The sequence below is a fragment of the Ailuropoda melanoleuca genome, chromosome 5 (assembly GCF_002007445.2).
Source record: "Ailuropoda melanoleuca isolate Jingjing chromosome 5, ASM200744v2, whole genome shotgun sequence".
In the NCBI taxonomy this organism is placed as follows: Eukaryota; Metazoa; Chordata; class Mammalia; order Carnivora; family Ursidae; genus Ailuropoda; species Ailuropoda melanoleuca.
This window is the reverse complement of record NC_048222.1, coordinates 9,167,740-9,191,054: the sequence shown is the minus strand read 5'-3', so window position 1 is coordinate 9,191,054 and position 23,315 is coordinate 9,167,740. Positions and strand designations below refer to the sequence as shown.

At 41.1% G+C, this 23,315-nt stretch overlaps 1 protein-coding gene across 1 annotated transcript in view; it reads right to left on the bottom strand.

Annotated features, from left to right (window-relative positions):
- The window catches only part of KIF13A (kinesin family member 13A), a 200,266-nt gene that overhangs the window by 100,770 nt on the left and 76,181 nt on the right, over positions 1-23,315 (bottom strand). Inside the window, exon 3 of the mRNA XM_034660191.1 lies at positions 21,045-21,057. Within this exon, the coding sequence (XP_034516082.1) occupies positions 21,045-21,057 (13 nt within the window). The remainder of the gene's footprint in view (positions 1-21,044; positions 21,058-23,315) is intronic.

Here is a 23,315-nt window from a genome sequence, read left to right as displayed (position 1 = left end):
GACAATTATCATATAGTTTCTCTCATCTATGGAACATAAGAACTAGGAAGATCGGTAGGAGAAGAAAGGGAAAAAGGNAAGATCGGTAGGAGAAGAAAGGGAAAAAGGAGGGGGGTTAATCAGAAGGGGGAATGAAGCATGAGAGACTATGGACTCTGAGAAACAAACTGTGGGCTTCAGAGGGGAGGGGGTGGGGGAATGGGATAGACTGGTGATGGGTAGTAAGGAGGGCACGTATTGCATGGTGCATTGGGTGTTATACGCAACTAATGAATCATCGAACTTTACATCAGAAACCAGGGATGTACTGTATGGTGACTAACGTAATATAATAAAAAATTATTTTAAAAAATTTAAAAAAAAATAAAATGAAAAAACAAAACAAAACAAAACCAAAAAACCTGAAAAGAAGAAAAGGCCCGTGATAGTACTAGCGGATACAACTGCTTTTTGCTTGCCAAATACTGAACTCTCCTTGGCCTGAATTATGTCTCAAATTTCACAACCTTTGATCACAGATATTTTAGAATGGCCATCCCTCAAACCATGGAGTATAGGTTATTACTTTATTAAATATTTACCATTAAGAAGGCTGAAGCCCAGACGTCTGAGGGATTTCCCTAAAACTCAAGGCAAGTGAACAGAAAAATGCTTGTTATATTTTTTCCTTTAATGCAGCCTACAAGTGATCCTCCCTTCCATGAAATTCTACTGACTTCGGAGCTCCTGTGGCATGCGTTCACACATGGTTCTACTGGATGCCTCAGTTCTTGTGTGTGGGTCTTATTCCACTTGAAACGATGAGCTCCTTGTGGACAGGGACTATGTTTCATGAACCTCACAGTGCCTGGGTCAGGATCTCATAAAGAGCAGGCGCTGTGTGTAGTATTTTCTCAAGAAACAAGCGTAACAGCAGGAGAAGGAGTTGGAATACAGACACGAGCACAGAACATATGTGAGAGCTGATAAGAAGCAAAAAGTTCAACTGCAAGATGTATTTTTAGATGTTTCATTATTTTCATATGCATGTTTTTTTTTCTTTTTTTAGAGAGTGCATAAGTGGTGGGGAAGGGGCAGAGGGAGAGAGAATCTCAAGCAGCCACCCCCCGCCCAAGTGCAGAGCCCAGCGTTGATCCCAAGACTCTCAGATCATGACCTCAGTCAAAATCAAGAGTTGGGCGCTTAACCAACTGAGCCACCCAGGGGCCCCTCATATGCATGTTTTTGAGAGAACTTGGTTCCTTTAATGGTCAAATACAAACTTGGTCATGAGATGAGCACCAGGGTCCACTTTGGCACCATTATTCAATGGCTCAGGTGGATAACAAGTATGGCCATATCATGTATAATTTGTAATTTGCACAGAGATCAGACAATTATTTGTTGTTAGAACAATTATTTCTTATGACTGTTACTAAAACAGTTTCAAGGATGTTCAAAATAATTTGTCTTATGTAGTCCAATCATTTCTCTTGCAATCTTGTTAGTCCTATACACAATTCACAAACTATTATCCTTCTTTGTGTGGCCAAATTTAATTATAATTTAATCACAAAGGGGGACATGATTTTCTTTGGTCTTAGAGAAGTTTTAATTTTCCAATAAAAAATCCACTGACAAGTCAAAAGAGATAACAAAACCATTTTCCTGAGAGTTATTCCTTAGAAAATGACCACCTCAAATTTAACAAAAATCATTTTTTTCAAAGCCATCACATTATTTTAGAGAAATATGTGATTTAAGATGGCAAACTCATTTCATTAAAATTCCTAAATGCTTATTTCATCTATTCATTACGAAGTTACTAGCATCCCAACTGGAGCGTGGGGATGGGGGACTTATTAATGCATTTGACTGACTAAAAAAATAAATCTAATTTGGAAACTGAGAATTAATTTCCTATTTTGTCATTGCCAATCCACACCATGAGCATCTTTTGTAAAGGCACCCATACTTTCCAAGAGCCTTCAATTAGATAAAAGAGTCAAGAGGACAGATACTCTCCAGTTGTTTTTAAAATCTGAAAGCCATTGTCTTCATTGTTTCCAAGAAAATTTTACTCTACCTTCTCAAAATCCTACTCCTTCCTCTCAGTTTGCAACTTGTAAAACTCCTACCAGCATTTAACTCCCTGCAGCTTGCTATTCACATCTGTTCCACCTTCAGTGCTCTCTTAAAAATGTTAGCTTTGCATCTTTGTGAACCACTGAACATCTAGTAAAGTTACAACAAGCTGTTTTTAATAAGGCCCATATGCTGAGTGATACATATTTGGAGACGAAGGAGTCCCAGGACTTAGGAGTAGGATGCAACATAGTCAAAATCCGGCCCTATCTAAAAGTCCTATCTCTGATGGCATTTCAACAAAATTCAACTTTTAAAAATGCAAGAAAAAATCTTCTGTGTTTCCTTGAAGTACCAGAAGGCATCGGCGTTCTAAGAAATTGGATCTGGGGGCGCCTGGGTGGCACAGCGGTTTAGCATCTGCCTTCGGCTCAGGGCGTGATCCCGGCGTTATGGGATCAAGCCCTACATCAGGCTCCTCCGCTTTAAGCCTGCTTCTTCCTCTCCCACTCCCCCTGCTTGTGTTCCCTCTCTCGCTGGCTGTCTCTATCTCTGTCAAATAAATAAAAATAAAATCATTAAAAAAAAAAATTGGATCTGTAATCATTTTCTGACCTATAAAAACCAAACATGCAGGACCTTGCAATTCCAACTACCTTCCATTCATCCTTTCTAATTGTGTGCATTCACCAGTAATTTCTCCAGTTGTACAATGATTAATCCACAAAGCAATCAACAAGCACCTACTTGCCACCCTTCTCAATTTTAGGTAGTATAGGGAACTCAAGTATGTATCAGGCATGTTGTCTGTACTCTAGCTGCTTATAGTCTAGCTAAAATAACAACATAAAACAATTACCCTTGGGGGAAAAAAAGCACATTTTCCCCAAAATCATTTTAATACATCTCATACCCATACAGGCAGAAAAGTGATTAACCCCAACTTATATCAAGATAACTTAATCTCATGTAAAGAAATATTTCTAGGTGTGCCTGGGTGGCTCAGTCGGTTAGGTGTCTGCTTTGGCTTGGGTCATGATCTCAGGGTCCTGGGATCGAGCCCCACACCAGGCTCCCTGCTCAGTGGGAAGTCCGCTTCTCCCTCTCCCTCTGCCCCTCCCCACAGCTCATACTCTAACAAATAAATGAAATCTTAAAAAAAAAGAAAGAAAGAAAGAAAGAAATACTTCTAAACATATACATCACTTTTTGCACAGTGAGTAAAAATCCAGTCCCTTCAATTCCTCCAAATTAAAATCTTTCAATGACATCTCAAATGTTACTTCTTTATGAAAACTCTCTTAAGGATGCTTATTACTCTGAATTTCGTACCTGTCTAACCAGACTTTGTGTGTGTATGGGGGGCGCAGGTGTGTAAGAGAGACAGAGATTCATTCTTGTTGTTCTGCTACATTATTAATTCTTAGAGGCCAAGACTTTGGTTTTCCTAATGTCTTTATTGTCCATAATTCCACCAAACAAACAAACAAAAATCTGAGAATTTACTTTGTAAAGCAACTTCTTGGCAAATTACCTTTTAATTAAATGATCTTATAAATCGTATGATGGCTGCTGAAAACAGCGCACACTGGTTGGTGTGATCCTTCAGCTGCCCTGCACCATACAAGACACCATGATGGTACCTTGTTAAAGTCTCCATTTTTCACTCAACTGTGGAAATGACATTCAACTAGCGTCACCCTACAGACATTAGGTGTGTTTGTTGGATTCCCACTCCTGTCCCAAGAAGACAGGAGCAAGCTCCCCTATTCATCTATTAATGTCCAGAGTCAGCCAGATCTTCAGCTCTGAGATTTTCCACCAATGACCAAGAAATCCTCTGGGCATATTAAGGACAGCGGGAAGTCCAGAGACCAAGGGAAGAAAAGAGAGTGTAGACCTATGAGGGAATCCCTCCTTCCTGCAACTATCTCCCTCTCCTCACCTCCCTGCCCAGTGAGCTACAGCTCATTCTAAAGTCCTGCCCAAAAGTCACCTCCTCCAAGTTTCAACTTCCCTCCTCCATGCTGTCTTAGCCAAAGCATTACCTCTCTAATACACTCTCTACTGAAATTAACTACCCATTTTACATTCAGTTGGGATTGTGGGAATTTAAACAAAATATCTGCCAATACGATGCTTGGGGTGTAATAGTAACTCAGTATCGGCAGCTACTACTGTCAGCATTAACAGCATTTACTGGCAGACCCCCCTCCCCAGACAGTAGTAGTGGAGTGTTCATTATGTACCAGGTACCATTCAAAGTGTTTTAGAGTCTCATCCAGCTGGGATCTCCCCTGAGCCAGGGATGGTGCTGATTCATTTCTTTATTTCCTATAGGTACAGATGCAGGAGATAGCTTGATTTGCTTAATCAAGTAAAGAGAGAAAAATAAAAAGGCAACGGAAGTCCACATGGCCATGAGTGGAAGAGACCCTATAGTTCCCGAGTTCTGTAGCAAAAGTATCAACACAAAGCACACCACCCCTACCTCCCAAATCCAGACTCGAAAGGGCTTCTCACACTGCGTGGACGTGCTTTGCTTTGCATGAAGGAGTGTGTTTCTCTCCCCTCTTTCTATATGGTCACCCTCCTCTCTTTGCACAATTCATCCACTGTTCACATCTGCAGACCCAGCTGCCATCGACAGCCTGTCCTGGCAATTACCTACTCTGAAACTGAGCCTGAGATCTCTTTGCAAACCCCCATTTCTCCAGTTTTATAAATACTGGCTTGCAAATGTTCAATTCTGTCAAGTTGAAAGGCCACAATTAATATGAAAGACAAGTGCCAAATATGCTCACATCTCACCACACTGTTCCGAGAATTCAATCAGACCAAAAAAAAAAAAATTACTCTATTTCATGGCATGTCGAAATTTTCGTTTTAGTGCCAAGTTTCTCCATTTTTCCCTTTCATCTCTTTCTCCTAAGTCAGACATGTGGAGTCACAAAAAAGAGTTGAATGTCGTTCACCTTGAAGAAGCTGGACTGAAATGGAAAGGAGAGCAGGTCACTGAAGCCTGTCTGATCCCCCGAACCATCTCCAACCACTGCGATTTGCAAGAGTGGCTTTGCTGGCTCTGTACTTGAGCATATCTGCTCCTACTCACCAAGAGAGAAGTACCATAATGGTCACCCTTATGGTGAGTTCTACCAAAAGACACCACTTTCCCATTGAACTGCTGTCTTTCTGCAGTGTGATGAGTCATCTTCTTTACTTATGCCTAGATGAGCATAGCAAACAATGTCTTGAGTTATACAGTCCGTACTGCCTGACTGTGAAGATGTCAAGGCATCCTAAAGGCTCAGCGCAAGACAACAGCATCTGTTGCACACCGACAGACCAACGAAGGCAGTGCTCCTGATCTCAGGGGATTCGTGATCTGCTATAGCAAACAGCTGTGGACAAGTGCCTGCCACTTTGCACGGGAGTCTGAATTTCTAAGGGTGCGCAGGGAAGTGGCTCTTCAAAGACCTGGTTTGTCTTTGTCATAAACATCTACGGAGCTGGTTAGGACAGAACTAAGAGCCCCCCACTTGTCAAGCCCTCACACTCAAGTAGAGGGAAATCACCAAGAAGAGGGAAGAGTGTGATATGCAGAAGGCAGTGTAGACCTACAGAGATGAACAGTTACACAGTGGGGCGGGGGTGGAGGAAGTGGGGCAAGGCTCAGGTTTCTAGAGAAGGCAAAGCTGGGGCTGAACTTTGAAAGATAATCACTAAGAAGTCAAGTAGGACAGGCATTCCAGGTAAAGGGTGAAGCTGGCAAGCAACAGAGAAAAGAAGGTGAGAGTGACTGGAGTAGTTTGCAAGAGCAGTGGGGAGGGAAGCAAGAGTGAAGAACGTGGGCGAGCCAGCTGCAGGAGACTTCATGCACCCTACAGAGAAGCCTGGGCTTTAGTGTGCTGGCAAATGGCGGGGCCATGTTCTTACTTTGGAAGGATCACTGTGGCAGCAATGTGGATGATGCACTGAATAGGTAGAAGACAAGAGACCAAGAGGCCAATTAGCAAATCATTATGATGAAGGTAAAAGGTTTTAATTCTCAGCCTCAGTGGGGATGGAAAGAAGTTGTAGTGAAAGTCACTTTTGGAGGGCGCACCAGAACCCCATACCTTATTTATTGGAGAAATAGCATCTTTTCTTTGGAGAACTGTACTAACCATCACTCCAGACACTTGGTTCCCAGGAGGTACTGCCATGTTCTTAGGGGGCACATACAATCGTATATTCTATATATGCTTGCTCGGGGAAGAAGGCAGGAAGAGGCACACAGGGGCTCAAAGTGGACCACTCAGTTCCCTAATCTCTTAGCCATAGTTAACTGGTCCTAAAGTGAGGGTCTGACTTGGGATTTTTGGATTTGGGACAAAGGAAGCCAGACCAGTCTCTCTCACATGACTGGAATTGTAAAATCTGGGACATGTTGAGGCCATGTTTCTAACCACATGAACCAGAGAAGCAGATACAGCTGGATGCAGTGAGAGAGAGAAATGAAGGGGACCACATGGGAACGGAGACAGGAGAGACTGCATGTGAACCCCAGCCACTTCCTGCCCTTGAGTCCAGACATCTCAGACTCATTCTAATCTTACAGTCCATCTAGTTTGAGTTCCAGTCACTTTCAGCTGATAGACTCCCAACTAGTAGCAGAAGAAATAAACATGAGAGACGGTAAAGGAAGAAGTAACTAGGCTGGGTCACCCTTGATTACAGGACTGAAGGAAGGGTGTGACTATTAACAGCCCTGTGGGAAAAGGCACCAAGAGCAAAAACCATCCAGAGCTTCAATAAATTTGAAAGTAGGAATGAGTTTTCCCAATCCCAGACCTGTATCATCACGGAGCACAGAGCTTCCCATTTTACACCATAAACGTACAAACCAGGGATGCAACAGCAATGCAGTACTAACTGAATTCCATCTCATTCCAATACTCCATTCTCGTCGTGACTATCCCTTTATCATTCAGTTCTACAATCCGCTTCACGGGAGGCTGAGGGACGCTTCACGGGAGGCTGAGGGACGGAGGGGGAGGCGTCACACATGCACAGTCTGGGCTACCTTCTTTCTGGCTTTTTCAAGCTCTGATTGCTTCCCCTCAAAAAAACCAGATAAAAACCACCTGGATAACTTTGCCAACAGCACACTCACAAGGTGATTTTAGGTATTTTTAACACGGGAGTATTTCTTCATCCACAAAAACAGCCCGAAAGATCAACTAAATGTCTATGCATATGCTGCATGATCCCATCTGCAGTCTCTAATAAATGATGGTTGTTGCTCATGAAAGAGGAAAAGAAATAATAAAACCCAGATTGAATCTGAGTCATGCGGACATCGCCTACCGTGAGCAATCTCTGGGTCTGGTTTAGATGCCAGACCAGTAGCCCACCTCCTTTGCCTGTTAGCCCTGCTCCATCCAGCACAGAAAGGAGGAGGCTGAGCAGACTCCGAGGCCCCAGGTCACCAGAGATGGACGACCCGAGCTACTCCAGGGACTGTAAACATTTTATTGTGCAGTCAGGTCAAACTGGGAAGCGTGGCAGACAGTTCACTCTGTCGGGGATGCCCCAGGCCCAGAGGTGGGGAGATGGGAGAGATTCCCGAAGTCTGCCTGGTCCAGTAGGTTTTGACTGTTCTGGATTGGGAGATGGATCAGTGCCAAGAAGCAAGGGAGGCGCATCTCTTTTTCTTCCTAGGGCCTGTAGTCCGGGCATCCCGTAGCCGGTCAGCTGTGCCTTTGGGCATCTGGAGAGGCACACAACTACAGCAGGCACACCTGGCTCTGCACAAAGCCAGGGAGAAGGAAAGAGGAGAGAGGAGGAGTCTGTAGGAATTTCAATACAGAAACACATAGCACCGTGTTTCTGAGGATTTTTTGTTTCTTGGGAATTTTTTTTACAAATGTGACTTGGAATGACGAAGGGCAGTGGACTGCACTGCTCTTTCAGATGAGTCGCTGTCCTCCCGTAAGAAGACTATACAGTCCTGCCTCTTGCCGTGTGACTGCAGTGCCTCTCATAGAAGGAACAGAATGCCTGACCTACTGACATCAGGCTTGGCCACGGGACTCCCACTGGCCAATTAAATGTGGACAAAGAGACGCTGCCAGTTCAGAGCCAGGGAAGAGGCCACAGCAGGGTTCCCTCCCTGTCTCCCCTGCCACAGTGAAAACACATCCCAGCCACGGGGCTGTTCCTTCAGCCTGGAGCCCAGACTGGAGTCACATGGTGCAGAGCCACAGCTGACTTCAGCCGGCACAGAACATCTGAGAAATAAACCTCGGCTGCTTCAAGTCACTGAAATTTCAAGGCAGTTACTGCTGCATCACGTGCCGTAAGCTGACTGACATACGAGGAGGGTACTATGAAGTGAGCCAAGACTGCTACCATCCAGTGTTCTCCACTCACAACGTAGCCTCCGTCCTGCAGCCAAATTAATCTCTCACATGTTCTGATCATGTTCCTTTTAAAAAGTCTTTTAAATTCCAGTATAATTAACAAACAGGATTATATTCGGTTCCCGTGTACAATACGGAGATTCAACAATTCTGTACAGGACTCAGTGCTTATCATGACAAGTGCCCTCCTTAACTCCCTTCACCTGCTCCACCCATCCCTCCGTCCCCCTCCGCTCTGGCAGCCATGAGCTTGTTCTCTATAATTAAGAGTCTGTTTTTGGTTTGTCTCTTTTTTCGTTGTTTGTCTGTCTCTTAGATTTCACATGTGAGTGAAGTCATATGGTACTTGTCTTTCTCTGACTGACTTATTTCACTTAGCATAATACTCTCTAGATCCAACCATGTTGTTGCAGATGGCAAGATTTCATTCTTTTTGATGGCTAATATTCCATTATATATATACATAATACATAATATATATGTATTATATATAATATATATAATATATGTGTATATATATCTATCCCCACATCTTCATCCATTCATCTATCGATGGGCACTTGGGCTGCTTCCATAATTTGGCTATTATTTACAATAACGCTGCTATGAACAAATAAACATAGGGTGCACATACCCCTTTGAACTAGTGTTTCTGTATTCTTTGGATAAATACCCAGTAGGGGAGTCACTGGGTCATACGGTAGTTCCATTCTTCATTCTTTGAGGCACCTCCATACTGTTTTCCAACAGTGGCTGCACCAGTTTGCATTCCCACCAACAGTCTAATAAAAAGGTTCCTTTTTTCTACATCCTTCCCAACACTAGTTGTTTCTTGTGTTATCAAAAGATTTTAGCCATCCTGAGTGGTGTGAGGTGATATCTCATTGCTGTTTTCATTTGCATTTCCCTGATGATTAGTGTGAACATGTAACTTTTTTATACAAAAATCCTAAATGATTCTTCACAGCCTACCAGACTGAGGCCAGACACCCAAACCCTCTATAAGCTACCTACTTTCCCAGTTTTTTTACTTTATTTTTTGAGAAAGAGAAAGGGCACCCGTGCGTGTGTGTGTGCGCAAGCGTGAGCGTGGGTGGGGAAGGGCACAGGCAGAGGGACAGAATCTCAAGCACTCCACACTGAGTCCAGAGCCTGACACAGGGCTTGATCTCATAACCCTGAGATCATGACCTGAGACAAAATCAAGAGTTGGATGCTTGACCAACTGAGCCACCCAGTCACCCCCTTTCCCAGTATTCTAAACACGCAACTTCTTTCCACAATCTAACCAGACTTTGCACTTCCCAAGGCAGCTGTGATATGGTGGTACATATATTCTTGGTTTTCCTCTCTGGTTCCTGATACAGAGCTCCGAAGTCCCTTGGAATTTTGTGAGTGATAGAAGGGCCTTTATTTCTGACACAGAACTCCTAAATCCCTTGGAATTTCCCTAGTGATAGAAGCCTCTGTCATTCTAAATGAGGCAACTCCTGGTAGACCCCTAGACAGCTTCACAATGGGGGCTGCCTGCCAGAAAGACCAAGCCTTAATTAGAAGCTTGGAACTTTCAGCCCCACACCCCCCCAGTTCTCTGGGAAAAGGAGGGGAGTTGGAGATTAGTTAATAACTGATTATACCTGCATGATGGAACCTCCATTAAAACTGCTCCATTAAAACAAGGTTCAGAGAGTTTCCAGGTTTGGTGAATGCATCCATGTGCCTGAAGGGTGACAAACCCCAACTCCAGAGGAACAAATGTTCCTGTGTTTGAGACCCTTCCAGACCTAGCCCTATATACCTTTTTATCTGGCTGCTCACCGGTACCCTTTATAATAAACCAGTAAACCTAAGTACATGTTTCCCTGAGTCTTGTAAGCCACTCTAGCAAATTCCTGAGCCTGAGGAGAATGTCCTGGGAAGCCCTGGTTTGTAGCAAAGTCAGATGGAAGTAGGGCTAACCTGGGGACGCACTACTTGTGATTTCAGTGCCTGAAGTGAAGGCAGTTTTCCGGGACTGGGCCCTTAACCTGTGCCATCTGGGCTAACTCTGGACGGTTAGTGTCAACGCTGAGTTGCCTTATAGGATATCCACTTGTGGGTCCAAAGAGAATTAGAGAATCACTTACTGCGGAAATGCCACATATTTGGATCAGTGTTGTGACTAGAGAAAACATTTTCCTTTAACAACAATCACTTTATTTCTGTTCCTTAAACACATCTTGATTGCTATCCCGTATGTCTGCCTTTTTAAACCATACCCATACGTGAAGGTCCTCCTCAAACCCCACCTGCAATTATGAAGCCTTTCTTCCCCTGAAGTCATAAAATACTGAACTAGGGAATGATGTTTATCATAATCTATTTTCTGTTACCTACGGGGCTAAAGTTTTATTTATTTGTTTTTAAATATTTATTTCTCAGAGAGAAAGAGAGCACGAGCGCAAGCAGGGGGGGCAGCAGGCGGAGGAAGAAGCAGGCTCGATCCCAGGACCCCGAGATCATGACCTGAGCCGAAGCAGATGCTTAACCGACTGAGCCACCCAGGCATCCCGGGGCTGAAGGTATAATCCTCCTTTCTACATTGGGATTTCTAGAGGACAGTGACCATGGGTTTAATCACCTCTTGAACCCCACAACCTCCTCATACAAGACAATTTCATAAATGTTCTCAATTAATATTTGTCTACTAAATGACTTTTGAATGAATAAGAAAAAAGAATGGTTCCTAGGAAAAACAGCAGGAAGGCTACGCTAACACTGAGTTTATGCAGCGCAATGCTCCTGGACCCAGCTACAAAGGCAGAAATGCAAGGGATGGATGGCTGCAGAGCTGCTGCGTTTCACTGAAGCAGCTGGCACAAGCCTCAGGCTGGATGCGCAAAAGCCGTTCCGTCCTCAGCTGTGTGTTTGGCCACAAACAGTGCTGCCCAATAGAAATGTAATGTGAGCCATGTATGTAATTTAAAATGTTTTCAGACACACATTAAAAGAATAGATAAAATCAAATTTTAGTATTTTTTATTTAACCCGATATATCTAAAATATCCACCTTATATGTTTTTTCTCATACTACTTAGTCTTTGATGTCTGATGTGTCTTCTGCATGGTGACACCTCTCAGTCCCAACCAGCCACAGAGCACATGCTCAAAAGCCACATGTGGCTGCACGGCAGCTGTCCCGGACTGCACGGGTCTAGAACTCCTCTTGGTTTTCAGAAGGTCACCAAGTGAAGTGGGAGAAGCAAGAGAAAATGACAGCAGTCACAAACTAAAAAGTGAGTGAGATGCCATAAGCTCTGCATCATAAGACTGGCCCTTCCCTTCTAAGCAATTTCTGCAAAGTCAGATTTTTGGTACACTGGTATGACCCTTCATAGGTCATACTACTTGCAATGTAATGTCATTTCCATTTGCCAACAAAATCATGGAAATATAGGCGGGATCAAACACCCTGAAGTTCAGTACTTCCTAACCACACTTATAAATAAAATGGAAAAAGTTAAAGTGAGTTTAATTAACAACATCCAATTGTTCAAATAAATCATACACCAATTTTTGAGGTATTCAATACAATGATCAAGAGTTAAAGAAAAAAATAAAAAGCAAACTGAGTAAAAAAGGAGGTGATCTTGCCGACATTTACATCTTCCCCAAACTCTTCCTTCTTATTGCTTCCTCCTATCTTTGCTCCATCAGACCCAAGAAAGAGAAAACCTGCTTTACACCCATGTGGTGTAACAGAAAGTACAGGCAATCAGAAGGCCTAGGATTGGATCCAAGCTCTATCACTGGATGGTTCTGGCCAAATTCACTCCTTCAAATCAATCTCCTCTTTGAGTAAGAGGGCCTGAATGGTCTGAGTTCAGAAACTTGCTCCAGCCCTGCAGTGCTCACTTGGCACACGGAAGGTGTTCAATAAATACTGAGAGAGAGGATCATACCAGAAAAGGAGAAAGAATTCTCTTGTTTTTCTGTGTATTTCAATGTAGCTCCTCAGGAAAGTAAGACACTTGTGCCAGACATGACAAAGCATGAGAAGTGAAGGTTCCTAGAACATGCCAGACATTCTGAGGGCCAACAGGGAGCACTGAAACCGGCTCCTTTCTAAAGGCAACACTATGGGGACCGAGGACATTTCCTTGTTCTTCAGCAACAGAGCATGTATAATGGCATAGACAGTGATTCTCCACACACATGTCTTCTCCCTCTGTACCACTTCCTGCCCAAATCCAAAGTTTATGAGAAGGTGGTTGAACGAACAAGCAATTAATACCTCTAAGACAAAACTCTGGACTCAAAATTAGTCACGCTGATAAGGAAAAACACACCTACCTCGACACTGAAAATTATGAGACAAAGCCTCTTCACTTGTTTTTTTGTTTTGTTTTGTTTTGTTTTGTTTTAACAAGGAGGCATAAAGCAGGTGTCTCCATGTTTGTCTAAAGCTTTTCTTTTTAAGGGAAATAGGACACACTCCTATAAACATTGCGTAAGAGCTACTGGCGAGAGGATTAAAGGTATGTGCTTGGACTATGCTAAAATTAATGTCTCTGTTCAGGAGTACACACTTACAAAATGTAGCCTTGCCAAAGAGAAAAGTCCATATACATAGCACAAGACAATTTACACAAATATAAATTTCCCTTTCCATCCTAACATGAGACATACACATGCTATTAAAAAAAAAAATTCGATCTAACTTTTAAAAGTCAACCAGAGAAATATCTTAATCTTTTCCTTGCCTTAACACCAGAAAAAATAACATTTAGGACAAAAGAAACCTAATTTGGAAAGAACCGGTGTCTAAGTATCCTCCTAGATGCCACCACCACCCGCCGGGCCACATGTGAGCATCTGGTTTCCCTTCATTTTTATTGGTTCTTCCTCCTTTTCCCATTCTCCAGAGCAGGATGAGTCCTAACGCCCAGTTTCTATTCTCTCATGTCTTCTGTTCCTCTTAACCTTCTCTTCCTTGACAACACAATAGACATTCCTTCCTCCCACCTCCTAGCTCCTCCTCATCAGAATTTACCCTACCTTCCTAGGGCAGACACAGCAAACCTTGCACAATCGCTAAGAATCGATATCAGATGCCTTGCCAATCATTCCCAATTCAACCCACTCTAAAACCCAACCCATCAACTTCTCCCTGCACCAAACCAGCTCTTTCTTCTTGAGTTCCTGCTGGATTTTCAGTAACTCTCTTTCAAACTCCAAAGTCCTCTCTGACTCTCTTTGTTATATTGTCTCTCATATGCTCTCAGGATCCAAGTCCTGGATCCTACTTCTGCAACATTTTGATAATTTGACCCTTCCTCTTCTCCAGTCTCCTGGCACTGCATCAGCGATGCCTTATTACCTCTTTTCTGGGACATTTTAGTGAATGCCATCTCCAGCTCCCCCCCTCCTCCAACCAAACAAATTTATGTTCTGTTTTCACATTAACTTACTGAAACGGAGCCTCACCTACCTCACTGCTTTGGTCAAAACAGGCGATAGAGAGACCCTGACGGTATCAAGGGCCAACACCAGCATCAAGGCCTTCCAGAGCTGGATTGCATTCAACCTCTTTCTAGATGTGTCACCCAAGACTCCCCTTCATGTTCAACTCTGTGCCTTATCATTCTATGAACACAGTTGACACTCTTCTCTTGGCACATCCATCAACAATCAAATGACCAAATATATATATGAAGCTTTAATAAAAAGGTCTTGTGCATTTTTCACTAAGCATATCTCTAAGTACTGAATGTTTCTGAAGCTACTGTAAATTATTGGGCTTCTGTTAAATTTTATTTGCTAATTGTTCATTGTTAGTATAAAAAATACAATTTATATTTTGACTTTGTTCCTGCCACCTTGCCATTTGTAAGTTCTAGGAACTTGTCTGGAGATTTCTTAATGTTTTCCAATTATGTGACCATATCGCTATAAATAAAGATGCTTTTGCTTCCTCCTTTCCAATCTGAATATCTTTTATTTATTTTCCTTGCCTTATTGCACAGGCTAGGACATGCAGTCAATGCTAAATGGAAGTGGCTAAAATAATATCTTTGCCTTATTCCCTATCTTAAGTGTAAAGTGGTCAGTCCTTCACCACTAAGTATGATGACAACTGTACATTTTTAATGGACACCATTTGCCACATTAAGTTTCTGCATCTCTCTAGCTTGCTTCAAGTCTGTATCATAAATAAGTGTTGAACTTTGTCAAATGTTCTTTTTCTGCATCTACTAAAATGATCAAATGGTTCTTTTTTATTCTGCTAGTATGATAAATTACATTTATTTTTTAAATAATTAATAGATTATTTTTAAAGCAGTTTTAGGTGTACAGAAAAACTGAGCAGATGGTGCAGAGGTCCCATATACCCCCTCTTTTTTGGGTATCCCCCATCAGTTTCATCTATTAATAACTTTATTAGTGTGTTATATTTGTTATAACTGATGAACCAATATTGATATGTTATTAATAACTAATCTCCGTAGTTTACATTAGGGTTCGCTCTTTTGAGCTATACAGTTCTATGAGTTTTGATAAATCCATAATGTCATATATCTCCCATTATAGTATTATACAAAATCATTTCAATGCCATAACATTCCGTGCTTCACCTATTCATCCCTTCTCTCTTCCCACCCCCTGGCAACCATCGTTTTTTTTTCTCTTTAAAGCCAACCAAGTTTTCATTGAATTTTAATTTGGATTTAAAGTGAATCTGGCATACTGTAAGTACTGAGTTAAAGATAGATACTATTAATAGTAACAATGGAAATAGCACTCTAAGAGTATAGTACCAGGGATGAATATAAAGAATATGAGAACTTTCCTGCACAACCATTGGGTAGGAATAGTGCTAACTCAACTAAATATTCAAAATGACAGCCCCTCCCTTCTCCTAATCAGTACTCCTACCTTAGAACATTTCTTAGTAAAATGTGCCAAATCCTTACACAGAATAGAAACAGTACATATTGCAGGTAGGTGACTATCATAATTTACCATCATCACATAATTAGATAAAATGTCAACAATTAGACAAATTTTCAACAACTGCCAGAACCAACTACACAAAAAAGTATTCCTTAAAACAAAAATCAATGATAAGAGAATCCATGCTGCTGGTGAGGTCTGTAAGATCTAATGGGCACTTTGGGGTTAGGCCAGAAATAAGCATCTGAATAATGGACCAGCCAGATAATCGGATCTTTCTTCAGAATGGAATCAGGGCAGACAGTGTTCTCTGACTTAATCTCTAGCAAAGTGGCTCTGTTTATCAGTGAAGGGGAGTAAAAATTTAGCTGGACTCCAACTTTTTTTTTCTACTAAACTGGTGAGTGTCCTTCTGCTCCAGCTGATCTCTCTTTCCTTCTTTCCTTTCCTCATTCATCCAACAGTCATTCTGTAGCTGCCATGTGCTGTGGGTACTATCCAAGGGACGTCATAATTTTAGTAATGTCTGTAGTTTTGCCTTTTCCAGAATGTCATATAGTTGAAATCATACAGTATGTAGCCTTTTTAGATTGGCTTCTGTCACTTAGCAATACGCATTTAAAGTTCCTTCATGTTTTTTCCATGGTTTGAGAATTCATACAGCATTCCATTGTATGGATATACCACAGTTCGTTTATCCATCTACTTACTGAAGAACATCTTGGCTGCTTTCAGTTTCTGGCAATTATAAAGGAAGCTGCTGAAAACGTTCACACATAGGTTTTGTAAGGACAAAAATGTTCAACTCATTTGGGTAAAAACCTAGAAGTATTATTACATAGCTATATGATAAGAATATGTTTAGCATTTTAAGAAACTTCCAGGCTCCCTTCCAAAGTGGCTATACCACTTTTCATTCTCACAAGCAATGAATGACAGTTCCTGGTGCTCCACATCCTCCCCAGCTTTAGTATTGTCAGATGTCCAGATTTTAGGTGTTCTAAGAGGTAAGCAGTGGCATCTCGTTGTTTTAATGTGAAATTCCCTAATGACATATGATGTTAACCATTTTTCCTGTGTGTGTTTGCCATGTGTATACCTTCTTTGGTGAGATGTCTGTTCAGGTCTTTTGCCTATCTTTTAATTGGGTAGTTCATTTTCCTACTGTTGAATTTTATGAGTTTTTTTGTATATGTTGGGTAAGAGTCCTTTATCAGATGTGTTTTGCAAATATTTTCTCCCAGTCTGTGGCTTTCTTTTCATTCTCTTCACGGTACCTTTGCAGAAGTTTGTACTTTTAATGAATTCTACTGATCAATTTTATTTTTACAGGTTACATTTTTGATGTTGCAACTAAAAGGTCATAAACAACGCCAAGATCTCTTAGATTTCTCCCACGCTATCTTCTAGAAGTTTTACAGTTTTGCATCTTATATTTAGGTTTATAATCCACATTGAGTTAATTCTTATGAAGGGTATAAATCTATACCTAAATTCATTTCTGTGCATGCTAATGTCCAGTTGCCCCAGCACAATTTGTCTCTTCTGTATTTCATTTTGGTATTTCTGCTAACCTGTCTTCTAGTCATTTAATTATCTCTTCGGCTGGATCTAGCCTGCTGCTAAACGCTAACACTAATTTCTTAATCTTGATTTTGGGATTGTCAGGGTGAGAATTTCTACTGGGTTATTTTTCAAATCTGTTTTATCACTTTTTATAACTTCTAGTCCTCCCCAACATTTTAACATCTTGTCTTTTATCACTTTAAATAAACATAGTTAAAATTTATGCTTAACAATTTGAACATCTGAAGCATCTGTGGGTCTATTTCTACTTTGTGTTATTTTTGCTATTTTCTGTTCATGTTGCCTCATCTTGTAATGCAACTCTTTAACTTTGATTGTGTGCCAGACATCGTATTTTTAAAATGGTCTATGGCTGGATACCTGGGTGGCTCAGCTGGTTAAGTGGCCACCTTCGGCTCAGGTCATGATCCCAGGGTCCTGGGATGGAGCCCTGAATCAGGCTCCTTGCTCAGTGGGGGGCCTGCTTCTCCCTCTCCCCCTGATGTGCTCTCTCACTATCTCTTTCTCTGTGTCAAATAAATAAATAAAATCTTAAAATAAAATAAAATAGTCTGTGAAATCTTTAGAGACTTGGGATTACATTTGCTTCTGCCAGGTGCCTATGGGAACCTCCATTCTAGGATCACTTTGATCCAATTTTAGTGCTTGAGATTTCCTAGATCACACAAAGAACTTACAACCACACGGTAATCCATGTGAAGGCAGGTTTACTTCTGTTTCATCTTTATACCCCACCCAAGGCTGTGTCTCAATCTATTCTGCCAACCCAAAGTATAAAGAGTTTATCAAGGATTCCACCTCTGCTAAACTCTAAACTCCAACATTTTTGTCCTCCTAGGCCCCAGATCCCATGAGGCTGTCAGAAACACCGCTCTGCCTTTAAGCTGCTCTATCTGAATGGCATACACTCAAAAACAAGGCTCACCTCTCTAAATTTCCACCATCTCTTAGATCTTGATTTGGTAATTCTTTACTAACTTGGAATTTCTCCAGTGCCTAGGCATAAGTCTTTAATATTAATTCAAGTTCTAGCTGTCCTCAGACCTGCAGAAGTCAGAATGAGACCCTTCATCCTATGACTTCCACAAATATTTTGCCTCTTGTGGCCTTTAACACAAGTGATTTTATACTAAATTGTGCATATGTTCTCTACCACCCCTATTAGAATGCTAGGATCAGGTCTCATTCATGTAGCATTTTGTCCCCTGCCCAGAACAATTATTTATTAAATTGAATCAACCAGTCTTTGATGATTTTGCTAATTACTCATGTCAAAATCTCACTTTTATTTTTTTCTGTTTTTAAAAAGCAGGTTTTTTCTTTCCAAATTTTTATTTAAATTCTAGTTAATTAACATACAGTGTAATATTGTTTCCAGAAGAATTTAATAATTCATCACTTCCATATAACACCCAGTGCTCATTATAAGAAGTGCCCTCCTTAATGTCCATCACCCACTTATCCCATTCCCCACCCAACTCCCTCCATCAACACTCAGGCTTGTTCTCTGAGTCTTTTATGGTTTGCTTCCCTCTCTCTTTTTTTCCCCTTCCCATATGTTCATCTGTTTTATTTCCTAATTTCCACATATGAGTGACATCACATGGTATTTGTCTTTCTCGGACTTATTTTGCTTAGCATAATACTCTCTATCTCCATCCACATCATTGCAAATGGTAAGATTTCATTTTTTGATGGCTGAGTAATATTCCATTTTGTATATCCACATCTTCTTTATCCATTCGTCAGTCAGTGGACACTTGGGCTCTTTCCATAGTTTGGTTATTGTTGGTAATGCTGTTATAAACACCAGAGTGCATATATCCCTTTGAATCTGTATTTTTGTATCCTTTGGGTAAATACCCAGTAGTGCAATGGTTGCAGGATAGTTCTATTTCTAACTTTTTGAGGAACGTCCATACTGTTCTCCAGAGTGGCTGCACCAGTTTGCACTCCCACCAACAATGCAAAAGTGTTCCCCTTTCTCCGAATCCTCATCAACATCTGTTGTTTCCTGTGTTGTTAATTTAGCCATTCTGACAGGTGTGAGGTGGTATCTCATCATGGTTTCGATTTGCATTTCCCTGATGCTGAGTGATGTTGAGCATCTTTTCATGTGTCTGTTGGCCATCTGTATGTCTTCTTTGGAAAAATGTCTATGCCTGTCTTCTGTCCATTTTTTAACTGGATTATTAGTTTTTTGGGTGTTGAGTTTGGTAAGTTCTTTATAGATTTTGGATACTTAACCCTCTTTCAGATATGTCATTTGCAAAAAATCTCACTGTTTCAAATCAATTTCATTTATGTAAATCATCATTAAAAACACTTTTCCCTTTCCGTCTTTGCTATCAATGCTTACAGTTTCTGCAAGAAAAGACCTTATTTATTTTAATGTCTTTTTTCAAAATATGACTCTATTGTGTCACTTATTTCAAGATGATCTTTATACTTCTCAGATGTGCCTTACAACACACACACAAATATATATTTAAATGTGGTGATTTCACATTGATTTTATTTTGAAAATTTCATGATACTTCTTAGGAACTATCAATAGAACACTTAGGGAAACCACTAAGCTCTATATACTGAATAGAAAGTAACCCAGAAAATCTTTGTGTATAAAGAAATTAGTGATTTTTGAAAAATGGATTTTTATGCCCCTTTTTAATTTCAGTGCTTCTTCTTCACTAAGGAGCCATATGTCGAATTGCTTAGGATTTCACTGCCTTTTTTTGTGGGGAAAGAATGAAATGTATCACAAGGTCAACAGTCTGTTCTGAAACCTCTAGGACCAACTGCAAGGGAAGAAAGAGCTACTTAGGGGAACTCATATCTTTCTGAGTAGCAGAGATACTTTTTTGGTTGCAACTTTTCAGGACTATGTCCACATCAGTCAGTGCTCAGGGAGAACCTTCTGATTCCTCAGGGTTGGCCAGATGCCAGTGCTTACATTTCTATAATATCATATATTTCCTCTTTCTTAAATGATCTCATACTATTTGTTCAATATGCACCTTCCTTGCTGGAATTGAAACTCTTAATGCCAATGACAATTCCCATATTGCCTGCAGTAAACATAAAGGATAACATTCAGCATTTTGGTGGGTTTCCACTTCTAAAAGCTAAGTTAGATTTTTCCTTTACAGCCTGAGTGGCAAGTAAGCCAAATCTACTCTAGATTCCTTACCCTCCCTAGCATGTCTTAGGTTTTGACCATGTAATGGGGGTTGGGGGTGATTCACCTGCCATGATTCCATCTCAGAAACCAAAGTTATAACCAGCATTATTGGTCAGGGACTGGTTGAATTCCTCCTTCCTTTTGGTACTAAGTGTCCCTTTGATACCCAATAAAATACTCCCTGGTAACAAAATCAGCCTTCAATTATTCAGGAGTTGATCAGTCAGATCCCCTCCTTCTCATATTCTTTCTCCCCACCTACTCTCTGACTCAGGGGTTACTCCCTGGTAAACATGCCATTGAAGGCCGGCCAGAGTAAGAACAACTCCGGTCAGTGGACTTTGTGAGGGGCTAGACACTCCGATGGAGCACATGGAGTTCGTGGACGGCTACAACACTATCTGAAAGTCTGGAGAATTGTCCTGATACCATCACCTCTTCTTGGTAGTTCATCTGTCTAGTCAACAATCATTCCATGATGTTACCAGCTTTGTCTCTCCATTTTCTGAGTGGTGATACTCTATCGTCTCAGCTTCTCCCCTTACTCAGTGTGTAAAATAAGACACACCATTTCACTCTCTGAGCCTCAAGTCATCATCAATAAAACAGAAACAGGAAGCTGACAGGTGTGCTCTGAGGACCAGAGCATTAATTCCAAGAATGCAATAATGTATGAAAGTGTTTTGCAAATGTAGAGGAGCATTCTAATTTCATGTCATTACCGACATAAATTGTTTTTTCGTGGTTTAAGTTTTAATTAGAACGCCGGTTTTTCTTCTCAATGGGAGAGGTGTTCCACATGGGTTATTGTGATGCATGAAGTCCTGGATATTTGCACACTTAGTATGCATGCCAAATTCCACATCACTGCTTACCTTGGGAGGTTTCCTTATGATGGAAACAAAAATTCAGCAGCAGAAGTAGAAAGGGTTGTCAGCACAGCAGCCACATCAGAGGGAAGCAATGAAAGAGAAAAAAACATAAGGGAAACTCAGCATCTTGATAACATGATCTGAAAGGTACTCTATTTTACAAAGATGAGAAGCCAAATTTGCTTTACTGCCCAAAGTGATAAACTATTATATTTGTTTAATGGGGCACCTGGGTGGCTCAGTTGGTAAGGTGTCCAACTCTTGGTTTCAGCTCAGGTCATGATTTCAGGGATATAGGATCAAGCCCCACAATGGGCTCTCTGCTTGGCGGGGAGTCTGCTTGAGATTCTCCCTCTCCCTCTACCCCTTCCTCTGCTCCCTCTCTCGCTCTCAAATGAATAAATTAATCTTTAAAATAAATAAATAAAAGCCACAGTCTCAACAATTTTTACATATTTCAACACTGAAGAGAAATTTAAGAGCAAGTTACAGCCTTCTCCCACCACCAGCCACACACGCACTTTTTTAAACTTTCATTTTTGCATGTTAATTTCTCAAAAGTGACTGAAATTACCACCTGGAGAAAACTCTGAAAAGCAAACAGTTTTCAAAGTAACAAACCAGTAGGCGGACTTGCACTACAAATGTTTTCCATGTATACAAAATTAAAAAGCTGAACTATGATTTTTGTGCAGTGCGATTCTATGACAGTTCTTAGCTTTCCCGATGTGGTTGTTTTTAATCAACCTCCGGTATCATCCATTCATAAACTGTGAAATTATTGTGAAGTAGAAATGAGGGAATTTTTCCCATGGCTTTATTCCGTCTTCACAAGGAATAAAATCTGGAGGATAACAAAACAGATTTTCCAGGGCAGAGGGCATGGAAATCAAAAGGTACAGGCAAAAATAGCACAGTGACCTTTCTCCAGCATTGGGCCCAACATTCCGCACAGAGCTCTGAGGGCCCTAGATAAAACCGGGAGCTCAGCAACAAGGGAAGAATGTCCATGGATTCCAAAATCAGGTAGACAACTCTACAGTTTTAAATGTACAGAAAGAAAACCATGACATTCCTATAATGACAAAGCTGAAAAATCATCTTTTTGACATTCTATGATTGAGTTGAAAGGATCCCTTAGGTCATTACCTCAAAGAGGGACAATGGGAATGTGGTTTTTTAATCTCAAGTTTTAGAGGGGAACCCGATCTAGAAAAACTGGTATCTCTGGCTGCCATCAAGTAAGTCTCAACATTCTGTCTACCCTTTCAAACAGGATAAACATTTATGAATGTTATAAGAAGAATGCACGAGTGCTTTTAATTCTAAGAAAGCAATGGGATCTTTGCTCGGTGCACAAACTTTTGAGGTTTCTGCCAAGAAATTTTCCTTAAGTGGAACACTGCTCTGGAAGGCATCTGTTCTGAGCAGGTACAACCATAATGAAAACATCATGCACGGTACTTTTGACTAAACCTTCTCTTATTTTACTTGGTTTGCTTTTTTAAGCCATCTAAATCACTGCTTTATTTAACAAAGGACAGACAAGTCACTGGGGTTATAATAAGGCAATCATACAAAACAGCATGGACCAAGTTAAAAAAACAAACATTCCACATTAAGGCTACGAAGAGCCGAGCAACCTAAAGGAGGTAGAGTGGGCTAACAGGAATCCCAGGGATCTCTCCAGAGTTTTCCTGTGCTTCCTTTATGCCACACTGTACAGTAAGCGGCAGCAGCAGCAGCAAAGAACAGGTGCTAGTTTGTAACCAGTAGCATATTTAACTCCTGAGCTGCCTAACAATGAAGCTATCCTATCTTCACTGACGTTCCAATGTGGTTTTCCCTAGTCTTCCTAGGAAACCAATCTTATTTCAACCTTATAAACATTTTTAAAAATATATTCCTTTCACTTAAAAAGACAGCACATAATATGGGAATGGCAATATGGTTCTGCTACCATTTTCTGTGTTTCTCAGGATGGTTTAAGAATAAATGGAGGGGCGCCTGGATGGCTCAGTCAGTTAAGCGTCTGACTCTTGTCTCCAGGTCAGGTCAAGATCTCAGGGTCGTGAGATTGAGCCCCATGTCAGACTCTGCACTGGGCGTGGAACCTGCTTAAGATTCTCTCTCTCCCTCTCCCTCTGTCCTTCCTCCCCTCTTCTCCCTCTCTTTAAAAAAAAAAAAAGAAAAGAAAAGAAAAAAAGAATGGAGACTGGGGAGCATGAGGAAAAGGGAGTCACTAAATGGACCTGCTGCTATCCAAATTCACTC